The following is an 18,193-nucleotide window of genomic DNA, read 5'->3' as shown; positions in this document are numbered from 1 at the left end:
CCTTCTCTTTCTTTCATTTCTCTGTGAAAGCAATAAGGGTAACCACAGGCTTTGGGTTATGATCCTAGACAGGAGTTAGGAGGCTCAGGTGGTGATGACCTGTAATTTCACCCATGACGGCAGAAACCCTGCAAAGGACTGTGGCGCTGTGGGCTATCTGCCCTTCAGGAACATGGGAGGCTCAATCTAAGTTTTGTCCCTCGCTGCTTTCCAGGGAGAGGGTGAAAGCGAAGGATAGGAAAGATGGAAAGTGCTTTGGATGGCAAGGAGTCATTTGGTTGAATTATTTTTAAGAAGCAGGCAGCTCTCTGAAAGTCAGTCCTTTTGGAAGCCAAACCATAAATCCACCTGATTATAAGCCATCCAGGGATGCTGTTTCTGACCCCCAATTCTATGATTATGCAGTATTTGTTTATTTCACAGAGCATTAAAGCATGGCTTTGAAATCAGCTACCGTAAATACAAATAAGGCCTATACCGACAATCAGCCTTCTCCCGGTCAGTTAGGAGAAACCTAGCTTTGCTATTGAATTGTTTTTGCTCCTTTACTCTTAGCAACTTCCCTAACAGTCAATCTGACACTAGTTTATAAGATTAAGAGACAACATCGTGCGGGGTTCAAGGGCTCAGGCTCTGGAACAGACGACCTGGGTCTGAATGTGGCTCTTTCACATACTGGCTGCGCGACTTGGGGCAAGTTACCTTGACCTCTCTTTGCTTCCATCTCTCTGTTGTAAATGAAGATGGTAACATCCATCGTGTTAAGGTTGTTATAGGAATAAATGATATATGATAAAGTGCTTATTACATCAGGGCACGGTCAGTACCCAGTGGGTGTCAGCTATTATTATTGAGGTTATTTCCGCTGCCTGAGTGTTTCTTGGGTTTGCTAATTCCTCTCCGTTCCCCCATCACCTCGTAAAGATAAGGTTCCTGCTTCTCTGTTGTCTCTCTCACTGTTTACGGGCCGTGTGGAGCCAGGGACATGTCAGTGAGCCCTTCACTGTCCCGATGAGATAATGGCAGAAAAGAATTCCCACACGGCCCTTGGCATAACAGCCACAGACGCAAATCCGACTCTGGGGCCTGCTCCTTCTGCAGATTGTGCCTCACGCCGGAAGGCTGTGGACAACTCCCTTAACTTTTGATCAGCACGAGGAAGAAAGCAGTGGGGTCTCAGCGAGATAAGGTTTTCTTAGGGACTTTGGAGCAGGCAGTGGAGGGCAGGGATGGCAGGGAAGAAAGCCCAGAATTTCAATGCTGTAAATATTTACCTCGTCGGGAGTTTCCTGTTTCTTTAATCCAGCACACTTCGTAATTATGAGCTCATGGCATCGCTTGTGGACCACGCAAGTGCACACTGCAAACGGCAAAAAATGGGGAGGCTGAGCGACAGGTGGGGGAAGGAAGGTTCCATCCCAAGATTCAATCAGGCTTCGGTGAAGGGGCAGGGGAGCCATGCCCCTCCTGTCACGGGGCCTTCATGCATATTACCCTACCGCAAGGCCTTTAAGCAGCCTTCTCAAAGCCCCTGCCAGCAGAGCCATTACATGCTCTGGAAGAGAGTGAACCACTTATATCCAAAGGGCACGAGCAGTTTTCTCTGACTCCAGGAGCACCGATCAAGTTTCCCATTGCTATATTCCAAGGCCGGGAACAGTTTCCCTGCCCCGCAGCGCTGTCTATCAGACGCAGGACAGCGTCTTGTGCTCCACCCGGGACGCGGTCGGGGCTGGCTGTTGTGTCAGGGAGGACTACAGTGGGACAGGGCATGTTTTGTGGGCAGAAGTTCTTAAGCTTTTGATCTGGTTGTGTCCTTACATGCCAAACTTAAAAATTTCCATTTAACTGACTAACTCCACAAGAACTGGCCCATCGCTCTGTCTTTGGTGTCACAGGGATGTGTGGGCAGCGAGGGGCTGAAGAGGTCAGTGACTGCACACACAGCAATGTCCAAAAAAACCTATCCAAGACCTCAGGGGTGAGACCCAAGCTACCCAGTGGCTCAGTGAGGAGATGGAAGGATCTCCCAGATCAAACCACAGAGAAGTCTCCACACAACCCCATCACATACCCACCCTCCAGTTCTGGACAACATAACTTTATATTTGAGGTCAATTAACTGCAAACAGAAACTTCAATAACTTCGAGTGAGATTTAAATGTGTAATAGCTAACAATTCCAGAGTAGGGACAAAAAAGAGAATGGGGAAGGACCATCGGGGACACTGAGGGAAACAAGCAGGGAGGGAGCTTCTCCAGGGAGCAAGAGAGTAAGGGAGCTGGCAAAATACACAGAACCTGGGGCAGTGCCCAGTGCGGCCTTTCAGGGGCCTCAAATTGAAGCATGTGTCTCATTAGGAAAGATGGGAGTGCTACCTACAAACTGGCTAGACACCAGGGACACCTGGGGATCGGTGGTACCTACGAGGTAATCCCATACATCTACTCCCGTAAGTGTATGTGGGAGCACTGGCCAGGGAGTGACAGAGAAAACGGGCTTCTGCTCCTCCAGGAGGGGGCATGAGCACGAGGGCCTCTAACTGTCACGAAACCCAGCACACACCTCCTATGAGCATTGGTGACACTAGTGATCTGGACGGTCTCGTGTACCCCATGGATTTTGTCCATACAGTACCTCTTACCTTGACATTGGTATCCCTGCTTTCCTATGACACCCCTGAAAAGAAGAAGACAACCCTGTAAGAAATTTCAGCAGGTCAAAAAACACACAAAGCCACCCCATTCTGGTCACCACCCAAGCACCCAGTACACTGGCATCTACCTCGCAGTGTAATTTCACTCCCACTTGCAGGCTTCCCTAAAAAGACTCCTCAGAAGGCCACCGAGGGCAGCCCCAGGGCTTGGGAGGAGTGCCAGGTTTGGTCAGTGCCTGGGCTTGGTTTCCTAACACACAGCTGTTCCAGTGGGACCAGCAGTGCTCTGGAAAGCCACAAAGACTGAGTGCTCGCTGCAGGCCTCAAAGAGTTGAATGTGCCTGTCCTTGTGGGTAATTGCGGAGGATGGCTACGGCTGGCAGGCACATTCCCTGGCATTCCAGAAGCAGGCCAGGATTACAGGTTAGCTTGTGGCCAGGACTGGGAGTTCAATGTACCCTTTGGGTGAAGGCCAACACTAGAAGTTCCTTTCATGGCCAGAAGAGAGTCTCCTGGGGCCAGTTGAGGGTAAGCCTGGACATAAGCCAATCAACCTGGCCTGAGCCCTGTCCTCAGGGCACCAGCTGGTCTGAATCCTCCCAGCCCAGTGGGGGGAGCCAGAAGTCATTAGGGCTGTAACTCAGGGGGTGTAGAGCTCAGTGGTGTTCCCCTGAATGTGTAAGACTCAGCTTTCAGAGCCTAGTCCCTCAAACACACAATTCATGAACACAACACAGAAAACAGAGGCTGGGGGACTGAGTCAGTACTGGGAATGAGACCCATCTGTGGGTGGGCGTGGGGTGCTGTTTCTGCTTCAGTTGGGCTGAGTCTGCTCTGAGCTGTGTCACCTCAGATCTCCATGCCAACCTCCACGACAGGTTCTAGAACGCGACCAGGATAAGACAGCCACCCCTGGACCCCGTGGGAAGGCAGGGGTTCTCCAGAGTACAATTCAAATGTTTCCCGGCTGGGCTCATGCTGCAATTTGGCCTCATCCACTCTTCCCCACCGGATCCAAGTGCGCTGGCAAACCCCAGACAGCTTCAAAGAGCTCCGAGAGGCTGCCAGAAAGGCTGGCTGTCAGGAAAAGCATGAGCTCTTAGTTGTGCTCACCGGGGGTAGAATCCAGCCTCTGACACTTCCCAGCTGCAGGGCTGCAGGCGAGTCTTGTTTTAATTTCTGAGCCTCAATATTGTCGTTAGGGGAATGGGGTTCATAATACATAGCTCATAGCATACCGGGAAGGTTTAATTAAATATTTCCAGTGCCTGAGAGAGAACCTGGCACGTGGTAGGTATTCATTAAAAGTCTCCCTCCAATCCCCAGGGCCAGTGCTCCTTACCCTTCTCCACCTCCCAAACAGGCCTACTACTTACCTATCTCTAGCAAAATCCTAGTTATCATGAAAGGAGAAATGCCACCTCCTCCAAGAAGCCTTCCCTGAGCACTCCAGCCAACGCTAATCTCTCACTCTGAAATCTCAGCATCCTAGCAGCACCAGCGTTACAACAGTCACTAAGAACTGCTTTGTATTAGCAATATTGGCAATTGAGTATTTTTTAACTTTATTATGGAAAAATTCAAATATATATAAAAGTAGGGAAATAGACCCTTATGGACCCATCACCATAATGATCAATACATGGCTGGTCCTGCATCTTCTCCACCCCAGCCCCTTCCTCCCTCCTTCCACCATATTTTTCCCCCATTTCATATCATTTTACTTGTAAATAATTCAGTTTGTCTCTCTAAGGATAAGGATTCTTTTTAAAGAAACCACAATCACAATACCATTGCTGGTTATAAAATTTTAACTCCTTAAATGTGATATGTGATATGATCCTAAGTATAAAGTCACCAGGAACCATAGTTTCTTTCCATTCACTCTCCCAAGCACCAAACACTCCCTTAGCCTTCCAGAAAAGTCTTCTGCAATTAAACAAAGAAGATACAAAGCACATCAGCACTTTTTACATAAAGTTGGTAATCTCCCAACTTCTCCCCCCAGAGAAGGCATAACTAGAGGTTCCCAGGAGAGAGGGCCTCACCAGATGAAATCTCTGCAGTGCGAGCAGTAGGTGGGCTGCCGAAGGTAGGTGGCCATGAACTTGTGGCCGTTGACCTGGTGGACCCTGCGCCTGACGGCCCCCTGCCGCTTCCTGGGCCGCATGCGCTCCCTGAACACACGCTCTTCATTGTCTTTGGGGGCTGAGGAAGGAAAGAAGAGAAAACAGTCTGGGTTAGCACCGTGACGGCAGCTGCCCGTGAGAGCGACTCCATCCTGGGGCCCCTGGAAGCGGGAGGGGACGTGGGGGCTGCCTTCACTGGTGGAGGGATTTGGGGTCTGAGGACCCTCACTGTTCAGCTCCAGTGAGAGACCACACAGGGCGGGAAGGCCCAGGCTGTGCCCTTAGCACCCATCCCCACCCCAAGTCTGCTCTGGCGTGGCTGCTCCGCTCCCCCCACGGCAGCTACACACTGAGAGGGCGTGGGGTCAAAGGGCTCACGGTTCAATGTGAGCAGTGTGACCTTGGGCAGCAGTGTTCCCCTGCCCCGAGCCTCTGTGGGCATCGCCCTCTGTAAATGGGGCTGACAGTGTCCACCCCATGGGGCGCCGTGGAGTCAGTGGTGTGACTTGCCTCTGCTCCCAGCCACCCGGCTCAGAGAAGTGGCTGCCTGTTAAATCTGAGTCTTCTTATTCTTGCCTCTTACCCAGACTAGGACACGAGGAGCCTTTTCCCAAAGGTCAGAAGGAGGGGGAAGTATAACACTATGGAAGCAGACAGTTTCTAGAAGGCCGAAGACCCACCACCACGGTTGCCGTCTACAGATCAGGAAGAGGGCCCTCACCAGAACCCAGTCATTCAGAGCTGGAAGAGAGCAATTTTGGCCACCCAGTCTGTGGTGCTTTCTTAAAGCGGCCGAGCTGACTAAAACAGTGATTTATCAAAGACTGACTCTGCAGCACAGCATGGTAAGTGCATTACATGTAGTAAGTCACTGAATCTGCATAATAACCCTACTGGAAGGGTACTGCTATTAACTCCATTTTGCAGGTGTGTAAACTGAGGGGTAGAGAGTTGAAGGAGATCAAGGTTCGATTCCCGGTCAGGGCACATGCCCGGGTTGCGGGCTCGATCCCCAGCCGGGGGTGTGCAGGAGGCAGCTGATCAATGACTCTCTCATCATTGATGTTTCTATCTCTCTCCCTGACCTTTCCTCCCTCTGAAATCAATAAAGATATATTTAAAAAAAGACCCCTATAGATAACTGTCTAAATGACAGGAAGATACCATGTATAGAAGAAGAAATATAAAATATTCACTTTTATTGGAAATGTTTAAAATGCAAAGCAGAGCAGTTTTGATATACCACTAACTTACCATTTAATACCTAATAAAGAAACCAATCGTTTTAAAATGCTATTATCTGCTAATGGGAAGGCTGCTATGAAACTGATTTATTCATTCATTGCCACAGGCCATACATTTTCTGAAAGCAATACTACAGTACATAGCAAACACAGCAAAGAGATTCACATCCTTTGATTTGGCAACTCCTTAGGAATTCACTCTAAGTCAATAATTAAAAAGAAACTAAAAGCTGTACACTTATAACTCATTGATGTTTCCCCCATTGCATATCTATATTAGTCAACAGAAGTAACTTGAGTGCCTAACATTAGAAAGATGGTCTAATAAATTATATGTACAGCAATTTAAAAATGGTGAGGAAATACTATGTAGGAACATGTGGGAATATGATAAAATGTAAAAACAGAATGTGCAATAACAACCCTACATAAAATATATTTGCAGGTTTAAAGTAACATAAAAATGATTATGCAATACCAGGATGATGGGATTATGTATTGTAATATCTGAACAGATCCTCTTTAATGCTCTTTAAGGACTTTTAAAAGCAGTTCTCTCTGCCTAAGGCATTAGGTGGCGGAAAGGTCCCTCGTGCTGCAAGGTGGGGGCTACATGGCATGAACAGGAGAAGAAACCAGTGTTGCCGTGGGAAGCAGGACAGACAGAACAGACAGGACAAATTCCATCAGCTTCCCAGCTGCCTCTGCTTCTGAACTGAGTGAAGAATCACCCCGATCTACCCCTGCAGCTGAGATCTGCCCCTGACAGCTGCGATCTGTGCCCTGCACCTGGGCCTTGCTCTGAAGGATGCTCACTGCTGTCCCTGGGCACACTCAGCCACACCCGCCTGGTGTGACCATTCATGGGCAGCAGCCGATGAGGCAAAACCAAGGCTGGCTTTCCTCCTATAGGGCCCAGTGGCCCTTCCTGATCCTTGTACGCATCTGCCACGTAGCAGAAGGGGTGACCTTGAGCCAGGGAGGTCACCCCTGGCTAACGCCAAGCTGGATAACTAACTTCCGTGAAACTTTCTGCAGAAATGAAGTTCTTGGCTGGTCAGATGCAACGACGAAGGTTCACAAAGGCATAAAGCAAAGCAGAGATGTCATCTGAAGCAGCTACGAGTCCTCAGGGACCCCAGCCCCAGCCACATTCCAGGCGCGTGTCCTGCTTGGTCTGATTCATCTATAAACTTCACACTCCTAGGGGCCTTTACACCAGTGAGTATCTTACAGTCCCGACGCTCAGGAGAATCTGTGACAGGCTGCATGCAGGTGGCAGGAGCAGCAAAAAGAACCCGCGCCCTGCAGTTAGTCTTCATCGACCTCACCTCACCCAGCCCCTCTTCCTTGCACAGAGACTTCGCAGACCAGACCAGGCAGCTTTCACAGACGCGGGGAGTGCAGCACCAGTGCCAAACCTGACACCAGCTTTTCCGGCCAGTCTAATTACTGCAGGTCTCACTACTCTCCATCACCTGCCGCACCCTGCCTCGTCTCCTGCACAGAAAGGGAGCTAAGGCGACAGGCTGAACACATGAGGTCAAGGGCACCCTTAATCTCAGTGCTCTTGGGGCGCCTTCTGGGTGAGGAATACCTACCAGGGAATTTCTAGTAGGCCCAGGCTTGTGAACCCCTGGATGCCAGCACTTCCTTCCAGGATCTATGCAGCAAGACTGCCAAACTCAAGCATCAATCTTGCCCAAGACCCTTGACCAGATTGACCATTATGCATGACCTGCCACCTCTAGGCACCAATGTCATTCCTCACAGCAGGATGGCCACCTGCCCTTGATGTTGAAGGCACACAGGGCCCTTCCCTCAAGCAAGTACGCTGTGGGGTCTTCTTTATATTTTCTGACCTCCCTCTTTTGACCTCTTTCTGCCAGTATGGCTGAACTAGGTGTTAGGAGACTGTCTTTGCCCCAGACTTGTGTTATGTCCTCAAACAAGTCATTTAATCTCTTTGAGCCTCTGTTTTTTATCTATCAAGAGTGGGTAATGTAATGGCTCTGCCTAAAGCCCAAGCTGGCTCGCTTCTTTCTCTCTCCCCGGCGCAACATGACACCTCATTACTGTAAGAAGAGTGGAACAGCCTCACCCCACCCTGCAAAACCTACTGATGGTCCCTTGTTGACCCCACTCTGCTGGGGTCCAGCTGTCTCCAGATGTTCCACACCTGCCACTGTGAGTGAAAAAGAGAGTCAGCATGATCTCCCCCCACCCATCCATCAGGGGCTTTAGAGAAACAGACTCCATCTTCGGACTTGGAAGACGGTCAGGAAGATTGGGCTGGGAAGGAACCCTGACTCAGCTCTAGGCCAAACGCAGTCAGAAATGTGACTAGCTTGAGAAAAGGCTGGGGACCTCCTCAGAAGGCTAACCCAAGCAAATGATGAGTCCAGTCCTCAAGGCAGGTAATTTCACAACTCGAAGAAAACAATTCAATCATCCTGGTATTTTTGTCTAAATAGCGGTCAAACCTTGGATATTTTTCAGGAAATGAAAAATAACAGCTAACACTTATGGGGCCCCTGCCATGTGCTGAGTACCAGTCTCAGCATCTTACATCCACGAAGTAATATTCCATACACATGAGGTTCTATTCCATATATATGAGGTGCTGTTCCATGTATATGAGGTTTTACGCCATCCATATACATGAGATACTGTTACATACTCATGAGGTATTATTACATATACATGAGGTACGACTGCATGCCCATGAGGTGTTCCTGCATATTCATGAGATAGTATTAGATATGCATGAGGTACTATTACATACCCATGAGTACTGTTACATACACAGGAGCTATACAAGCAACTTACATCCACCCTCTAATGCCGTGCGCTGGTATTACTCTCAACTTACCCACAGAGACATCAAGGCTCCAAGAGGTTAAATAACGAATTTGTTGAAGGCCACACAGCCAACAAACAGTAGATGTCAGTTCCAGAGTTGCCGCCCTGGCCCACCCATTCATGCCTCCGAGGACGGCAGGACGGCCTGGGAGCCTCTTGCACCCAGCTCCGTGTACGGGAGTCGCCTCCAGCTGCTGCTCTCCCACGTCTTCCCACGTCCGCCCTGCTCTCATCCAGAGACCAGAAGACAGGCTGAAGGGGCCTGACTGATTCACGGAACACCCACATGATGGGATTTAATACAGTGGTTTAAAAAGCAGATATGCTAAGTCTACTAAGAAACAACAAAAGGAAAAAGAAACCAAGAAACATGTGTATAGCCTGGATTTGCAGAAAGTACAAAGAGAAAGGGGTAAATATACTCAAACATAAGCAAAAATACACATTGAGAATTTCTGAAGGGTATAAAATAAACTGTTCATCCAAAAATGTTTACTATGTGGGTACTGGATGCCAGGCACTGTTCTGGGCACAGACCTTTGGCCACAAAGGATGGACCACGGCCACTCTCTCGATTATTCTCAGCTCTTCTGGATTTGGCCCTTACTAGACAGCCTCCACTAGAAAGCAAGGAATTACCTTGGCATCCCGGACAACAGTGGCCGGGCTGGGCTCCGGGCAGAAGCTACACGGAGCCTCTCCCACCCAGTCTCTGAGGAGTTAACTTTCCCTCTCAATGATTCTTTGGTTTGATTTTATGGCCTTATTGATTAAAAAAATAAATTTAAAAAAACGCAAGATCAATAAAAGGAAAAAAATAAAACGAGGTGCTGAAAACCAAAGAGGCAGTGCCTTTTTGTTTTTTTTATTTGCTACGATGAAAAGAGGTTATAATATGTTCAAGTGAAATAAATGCATCATGACAGTTTGAACTATTAAGTAAATATTTATGTGACGCCAAAGAATATGTTCCACATGTTGTCCTCACACAATACATTAAAGAAAATTTCTGTTCAAAACAGGAAAGAGGAAACAGCAATGAATTCCCCAAGAGATTAGTCCTGCTATCTGTGTCTTCCCAGAGTCACGCGGCGTGGAGCAGGCGTCCGAGGGGAGGTGGAGTGTCCGCATGTGACTGTGGGACCTAGCCAGGGGCACTGGGGGCTCCAAGGTAGCACCTCAGACTTCATGGAAGCCGTTCCTGCCTCCCTCTGCCTAGCTTTCTGAATGACCTGCTCTCTGCTCATGGCGTTGCTTATGCTCTGTCCACTTATTAAAGCAAAACTTCAGCTAGTTTTCTGCTTTATAGGAAAAAAAACCATGAAAATAATTGGACACGGATAAGGTAGGGAGAGGAGCACTAGTGTAAACTGAGTAAAACACAGTAACGGCCGGACAATGGGATGATCACGGAGGAAGAGCCCAAGGAAGAACGTGGAGGGCAACTCCCCAATCCCACCTCCGCCTGCTCTGATGCAAAGCCCGGTGGACGTGGAGAACCACTGGAGAGCACGGATTGACCTCAGCAGAAGTCCGCTTGCCTCCCGCCCATCTGCACCCCCCCCTCCCTCCCTCCTCCATCCATTCAAAATGACATATGGAGTCCCTGAAACTGCACTGTATGCCTCTGGTACCCAGGAAAAGTCACTGCTTGCCAGAAGGAAACCACAAGCAAAACCCCTCCAGGCAGACCTGCTAAAAGCTCCAAGAGCATTCCCAGCCTGGGAAATCAGCCAAGTGGGGCACCAGCCAAGGGTGGGGCCCGAGGAGTCCCTGCGGTGCCAGTGATGGGCCTGTGATTCATGCAACAGGAAACGGAGCTGATGCTGAATTCCGGGGCATCTGAGCCCTGTGGAGCTCCATCCATGCGGCCAGGCTCTGGCCATCGGTCATGTTTCTAAAATGCTGTATTACAAAATGCCTGTGGGAGGACAGTGGCAGAAGTCCCAGCGGGGGTCTGTCTATTCCCAGGTGCTAACTGGTGGGTCCTGAGGAGGAGGGAGTGTCAATGCCAAGTGAAGGTTAACAGTACCTCCCTCAAATATATAACAAGCCTTTAAAAAAATTTTTTTATAAGCTCTGGGGGTGCAAGGTCTCAAAAAATCGGGTAAAAACTCAGAATTGTTCCTCTCCAAGAAAATCTTCAGTAAAAGGTGAAAGATTTATAGGATCTGGAGAGAAACCAGAGGATATAACAAGGGTTTTAGTGCCACAGGCACCTAAGCCAAAAGGGTCATGGGGTTAGTTATTGAAAAATCCACACCTACCCAGTGCAGCTGACAGCCATCCAGTATTATTATTCAGTCGGCGGCAGGCTGAGTTCAGGAAGATTCGAGCAGCGAGCTAAACTCATACCCTCTAACGCCAAGTGGCCCACCTACCCGAACCAGGCTCCACAGAGCTTCCCAAAACAAGTGCCTGCACGGTGTCCCCAAACACCACAATGAACTGACTTTTTGGTTTCCCCAAACTTCTCCTTTGCAAAGGTGGTTTGAGCTCTCACTAATGTTTTAAAGTTAAAATTTCAAAGAAAACCCTGACCTGTCCCAAAGAGAGCTAGAGTCCTGAGCAGGGTTCCCACAGGCTGACCAGGTGGGTATTTATTAGCCTACCTGGGAAAGAAGGACAGTTTCAGGCAATCACAAGATTTTAAAAGAAGAAAATAAAAGGCAATGAAAGAATGGTAAGACAAAGGGGGATGGAGGAAAGATAAAAAGATGATTATTAAGTCATAAAGTCCAGGCTGGCAATTGGCTGAACGGCTCCACACCTTCTCAGGAAGCAGACGGATTTGCTTTAAGGAACACAACCTCCTCTCCCCAGTGCTACGGTCCATACTGACCAAGAAGTGCGCTCACCTTCCTTCCACCCTCCCTCCTAGTGACCCAGGCCTGGCTGGTTTCCAGAGCGGGCATTGCGATGGACCTTCCCTAGAAAGAGTAACACAGGTGAACAAGCCGCGAGGCTTTCGACAGAAACAGCTACGATGGCCATAGCTCCTGGGGAATTTATACCTTTTCTCTTGCCGTCAAAACCTGCTTGAATTACACGTTTTCTTACAAGCTTTTGTTCCACTCAGACTGGGACCAAAACTCTGCACATGAAGGCAGGGATAAGAAGGTCAACTCCTAATGCTTTTATTATTAATGGAAAGCATCCCATGCTCCAACCTCTGCGCTCACCTCTCCCCAGCCAGGAGACACTGCAGTCTGGGAAAACTAATGAATCCCCAGTTACTGCTTCTTAGGGCCTCAGAAACTCCTACCTCCTCCTGAACTGCCTTCCATAGTGTTATGAGAATGTTGGGGAAAGTACAGTAACCAGTGAGGAGAAAATTTTGTTTCTTATAGCTCTGCAAAACAACAGAGACATCGCTGAATTTTGCACTGCATAGCTCTAAACTCCCATGCAGTGAACATGAAAACTGCCAAGGGAAAAAGAATGGAGAAAACATATTTTTTCCCATTTTGATGAACCTAAGAAAATATACTAAGGCCATAGATTTTTAAGGAAGACCCAGTTAGCTTAGGCCCTACTGCTAATAAAGTACAAGTGGAGATCAAGTTCCCTAAATAAGACATCTTTGTCCAGAAGGAAAAAAATCACTGGCCACAGGCCCTGCCTTGAATGAATTTCAGTCATCTTCTTGCAGGTATATACTCTTGGTCACTAGGTCCCTGGGGAAGAAATAGTTATGACTCGACATTACCCAGCTCCCATGCTATACCTTATTACCTCAGGGCAGCCCAGGAGTTGGGTCTTTAGATATAGAAGGTGGCATTTTCCCAACCCTGAAATCTTGGCCCTTCATACAGTGAAGTTACCTGCCTGCCCTTGCAGTCAATCTTGGCTTAAGCAGTACCTGGGACTAGGCAGCAAAGGCTAAGCTGAAGTGAAGGTCTACCATACAGTCTTAGTCTCAAGAATCCTAGCGATGGATAGCACTCTCCCTGGCCAAAGCACATTGCTTCCACATCCCTGAAGTATGAGCGAGTCTGGTTATCCCTAAGAGGTCACGAGATGCCTAAAAGGAGAGGGCTGAAGTCCATCTAGAGGAAAGAGACAAAAGGTAATTTTGGTTTCTGGGAGAAATAGGGAAGGGTTGAATGAGAGATATCGTATCCAATCTCCAAGATGACCCCCAGTGACCCCTGCCCACACCTTTGTGTAGGCCTGTCCTACAATAAATAGAGATGACCTGCTGATTTGTATAACCAAAAAGGCTTTGCAGAAATGACAGAGTGTAACTTCTGAGGCTAGGTCATAAAAGACATTACGGCTTCCACCTTGTTCTCTTTTGGATCACTCACTCTGGAGAAAGCCAGCTGCCATGTCACAAGGCCACTCAAGCAGCTCTATGGAGGGATACAACTGGTGGGAAACTGAGGCCTCCTGCCAATAGCCAACACTAACTCATGAGCCATGTGTGTTAGCCACATCAGAACTGGATCTTCGGGCCCCAAGTGAGTCTTCCATTGACCACAGCCCAGGCCAACATCCCAACTACAACCTCATGAGAGACCATGGGCCAGAACCATCCAGCTAAAGCTGCTGAATTCCCGACCAACATAAGCCTGATGAGATAATATATGTTCATTACTGTCTTAAGCTGCTATATTTGGAAGCATTTGTTATGCAACAATAGACATTTAATTCAAGAGAAAATAGATAAACCAAGCGGGAGAGATGTAGGGTGAACATTAGAACATTAGAACAGTTTTTAACCATGAGAATTGTTCATGACCTCAATAAATATTTACTGAGTGCCTCTTGGGAGCTAGGTACTGTGCCTCTACTTTGTGTTACACATTAATCCTGCCTATGGAGATGGAAATAGAAAGGAAAAACAAATATTGACAGGACAGGTTATATTAGAACCACAGTCACATGGTTCCCTATAATACATAAAATTGAGTTAGGCTGACCTAGCTCCTGAGAGCTGGGAAATCAAAGATACTGGTGTCCTAAAAACCAGAGTGATCCCTGTTGCTTTTAGCTCCACTGTGTTAGCTTTATCCCTTAAGCTTGAGGCTTTAAGCCCTGTTAAACACAGATCCTCTGGGAGGGCCATTATGAGTTAAGTGTGGATGAGTTGCAGATCCTTCTTGGAGTGGTTGCGCTGGGAAGACAGGAAAACTGTGGGGCATAAAGGGTTGTAGGACCTGCAGGGACAGTGGTGGCAGGAGACAAATTTTGGAAATTTTACAAAGGCTAATGGGTACCTGGCATATCTCAAGCAAAAGATAAAATCCATTTTTAAAAAATCTAATAAAAATAATAGGCACCATTTACTGTATAACATGTGATTAGAACATATTTTCTCTACTTCCCAGAAGGATCCTACAAGATCGGTATTATTATCTCTACCACACACATGAGGAAACTGGGCTAAGAAAATCTGAGTGACTTGCCCAAGGGCGCACAGTTATTAAGTGCAAGAGCCTGATTTTGTACCAAGGCCCATCTGGCTCCAAAGTTCATGGTTTCCCCACCACACACCATGTGTTCAAGAATATGGAATGAACATTATTTTCCCCTTTTCATCTCATATAGAAACTAGAAAAAGCACTAAAAAAAATGTGAGCATGGTGTTCATATTTCTCTCACAGGTGATTTACAGGCTTTTAAAAAATGAAATTTCATTCTCAAATGGTGTCAATGAAAAAACTTTGAGAAAAATGATTAACAGATTGGAAGGGGAGAGGCCAATTTCTTTCAAGTGAATGTGGGGTTTGATGAGAAGTTCTGAGAGTTGTTTTGGAAACCAGACTGCTGGCAAAGTAACAGAAATAAAAACTCACAAAGACAACCCGCTTTCCTACCACAATCCACACGCCAGGGAGCACAGGGGGGTGGCAGAAACACCAGAGCCTCTACACTCAGACCATGTGCACTGATTCCAGTCTTTTCCTGCTGGACTTTGAAAGGCAGGGGGAGATGTGAGGTATAGCACAGGAGCAAATACAATCCTCACATAGGCAACCACCTCCTGGAACAAAACATTTCTATCTGCTTGAGCCAAACAAGGAAGAAAGTTTCAGATCAAAGCATTCCCAAAACCTGACCCAAGCCATCGTGTGTCTGGCAGGAATACATGGCCATGAAGGAAAGCCCAGTCTCTTTCCTAGGCCAGTCCCCTTCTCAATCCTAAGGCTACAAAGATGGAAGTTTAATAATGCTATTTTTTTTTTTTTTTTTTTAAAAAGAAACATTATCTTCTTCCTCTAAACAGAGCAGTTAGCAAAGGCCCATATCAAATCTATTACTGGAAGCCCTGGCTGGTGTGGTTCAGTTGGTTGAGTGTCGTCCCGTGCACCAAGAGGCCGTTGGTTCAATTCGCTGGGGGCACATGCCCGGATTGCAGGCTTGATCCCCAGCAGGGGGTGCGCAGGAGGCAAATGATCAGTGTTCAGGAGGCAAATGATCAGTGTTTCTCTCCCTCTCCCTTCCTCTCTCTAAAATCAATAAAAACATATCTTTTAAAAAAATCTATTACTTGGAAAATTAGAATTGAGAGATTAAAAAATTGTGCGTGTGTGTGTGTGTGTGTGTAAGAACTAAAATATAGAGATGACACTATATCTTTTGTTCTTTGAAACCATCTTCCTGGGGGAAGAGTGCAGTATTGGAGAAGGCATTCTTCCCGTTCTGGAGCTGCCCCAGCCTCTGGCTAGCAGCCTGGTCCAAATGATCTGTGGAAAGGAGAGTTCTTACTCTCCTTGGGAAGAAAAGGGCGATGATCTTCCTCTTGCACTGGGGAAGCTTGGAGCTTTTTAAATGCTTACACCCTTATTTGCAGCTCGAGAGAATTCCAGTTGATTTGAGAGCGAGGATGACCTGAAACTTGACCGCTCATTAACCAGAACTACTAGCTGATTCTCAACCTGTCAACCTGAAATGTACGCCCATTAGACCCCTGACTTGGCTCTATCAGAAGTTGATGTCTCGCTTGAAAACCTTCCTAGATATCAGAAACGGCCTCTCATTTCTCAAGGGGAAATCTCATTTCCTGTTGGAGTGTGACGGCTGAGAGAGTTCAGAAAAATGTTTTAAAGGCTGAAAGGAAGGGGGGAGAAAGGATCTTCTCTGTTTCAAACAGATAATGGCCACTGTGTCTTATCAAATCTGAATTAGAATACAGAAGAACCTAGATCAAGCCCATTAGTATAATCCCATCACCATTTTCCTCTAAATGGCCTAAATTGTGAGTCTTTACCGCCTTAAAATAAGAGTGATTCTCAAACTTCAGCATGCAGCAGAACTACTTGGGGGGCTTACTGAAACACACTGCTGGGCCCCACCCCCAGCGGTCCCTTCAGCAGCTTTGGGGAGTGGCTGAGAATTTCATTTGTGACAAGTTTACAGGTGATGCTAACGCTGCTGGTCTGGGACCACATTAGCCACCTTACCTGAATCATCTGAAAGTGATATACTTATTTATTCTAAAGTAACTAGGCCCTGCTCAGAATGTAGGAAGCTAAAAAGACCACTCTCACTGCTACAACCCGGCTCTGTGAGGGGCTCAAGGAGGCACTGTTCACCCGTGTGAGGGGGCTGCAGGCTGGACACTCTGCCCTCCCCTTAGCAGCTCAGTTGGTCATTTGGGGTTTTCACCACCTGGGAAACTGGGGAGAAGCCCACGCGTATGATTCCCTTCTTCCTCTGTTCTCCCAGGAAGAGACCTTGAGCCTCTCCCCCTGTATCACAATAGGCGCTTTAAAATACGCAGAGACCTTGGCCTCACCCTCAGAGATACCATTTCAATGATCAGGGAACAGCCCTCCAGGGGGATTTTTAGCTTCCTAGGTGATTTTAGCCAACAGTCAAAATTGAGAACCATTGGTGAACTGGCCCAAATGAAGTCTGTGTTCTTCCTTTCCCTGCCCTTCATCTGGCACTGAGGGCATTTTCACAGCCAGGAGATTTGTTTTATTCCAAAAACCAAAAGAGCTAAAGAAAATGGCATTTCTCTATGTCCTATTTTTCTTCATAGGCAGAGGCACTGGATAAGACTGCAGGGGAGGGGTGCTGCCCCTTGCATGCCTTAAGTGAATCCATTCACCTCCCCGAAAACTTGACCCTCTCTGTATTTCGCCCATATCAGCTGGTAAATTAGGATCAGCAGGTATATGAAAATAATTGGAACGAATATTGCATGACATTAGCTCTCAATTAGAGAGTAGTGAAATATGCCAGTGCCCGGGGCTCACCACAGACACTGAATCACAATCTCAGGGGTGGGGGGGGGAGGGATGGGGGGGAGCCCAGGCACTGGAATTGCTTTAAAGCTCACTAGGGGTAATAATGTGCAGCCAGGGTTGAGATGCACTGATGGAAACGGGGGTGCTGGTGCAGTTAAAAATCAGGAGAGGAGGGACAGTGGCATTGATGGAGCCAGTGGCTTCTGACTCAGCAGTTGCCAGTGACATTGCAGTGTTTGGATTCAGTGTTTCTGGGGGGCATGACTCAGAAATAGGTATTCCAGGGAAGGGACTCCAAGGGGGAAAGAGGGAGAAGGAAAGGGAGTTGGTATTCAGGGAGAGCAGGAGAGAAAGAGGGGAAGAGGGGACGAGACGTTGAAGGACATGAAAAGTGCCCTGGCCTGGGAGTCTGGTACCAGAGGATAAGATCTTGGTTCTGACACTAATCAGATATGTGACCCCTGGGTAAACCATTTCTCTTGTCTTGGTCTCAACCGCCCCAAGATAAAATTACAGAGGTGGCTGTGTGTTTTCAAGCCCTGATCTGAGATTTTCCAGGTGTGCTCTGTCAAAATCACCAGGATGCTAAATGGGCCTTTGCCTAGGCCCTGGGACAGTGAGGGAGAGGGAGGGGCCTCAGGGCGGAGCACCTTCCAGGTAATCTAACGCAAATGCTAAAGACTCAGCACTGGTCAGGGGCTTTTGGGGAGCTATCAATTATTTAAAATTTCATTATCACAAACACCACTTGGTAACGTCAAAAAAGGCAGCTGCTTGACCTTCCTGTCCATGCAATTTGTTTTGGGGGTGAACCAACCTACCATGTAAAACTAATTCTCATACTGTAACCTAGAGTTTCCTTTGGCTACTGTGCTTTGTGCTTCCTTAGTTTATAAGCTCCCTGAGAGCAGGGACGGACTGACTGTCGAACAGAACCTTGGTGTTATGTGGCACGACTTAAACAAAGTGCCTTCAGTGGTCTTCCTTTTCTACAGAAGTTATGTTCTTGGAAAGCTGCGTGTCAGTGGAATTGCCATCAATCAAACCCAATTTTAAATGCACATTAAATGCTATATAAAAAGCCATGTAGTGGGTGCTTTT

General features: G+C 47.5%; 1 protein-coding gene across 2 annotated transcripts in view; it reads right to left on the bottom strand.

The window, feature by feature from the left end:
• Positions 1 to 18,193, bottom strand: part of PRKCE (protein kinase C epsilon) — a 416,865-nt gene that overhangs the window by 147,185 nt on the left and 251,487 nt on the right. For both annotated transcript variants that reach the window (XM_081156232.1, XM_081156233.1), the window contains exons 3-5: positions 4,705 to 4,864; positions 2,645 to 2,679; positions 1,275 to 1,360 (exon numbers count right to left, since the gene is read on the bottom strand). In XM_081156232.1, coding sequence (XP_081012358.1) covers positions 1,275 to 1,360; positions 2,645 to 2,679; positions 4,705 to 4,864 — 281 coding nt within the window. The remainder of the gene's footprint in view (positions 1 to 1,274; positions 1,361 to 2,644; positions 2,680 to 4,704; positions 4,865 to 18,193) is intronic.

This window comes from Miniopterus schreibersii (genome assembly GCF_964146895.1).
Source record: "Miniopterus schreibersii genome assembly, chromosome: 13".
Lineage (NCBI taxonomy): Eukaryota > Metazoa > Chordata > Mammalia > Chiroptera > Miniopteridae > Miniopterus > Miniopterus schreibersii.
This window is presented reverse-complemented; position numbering and strand designations above follow the sequence as displayed.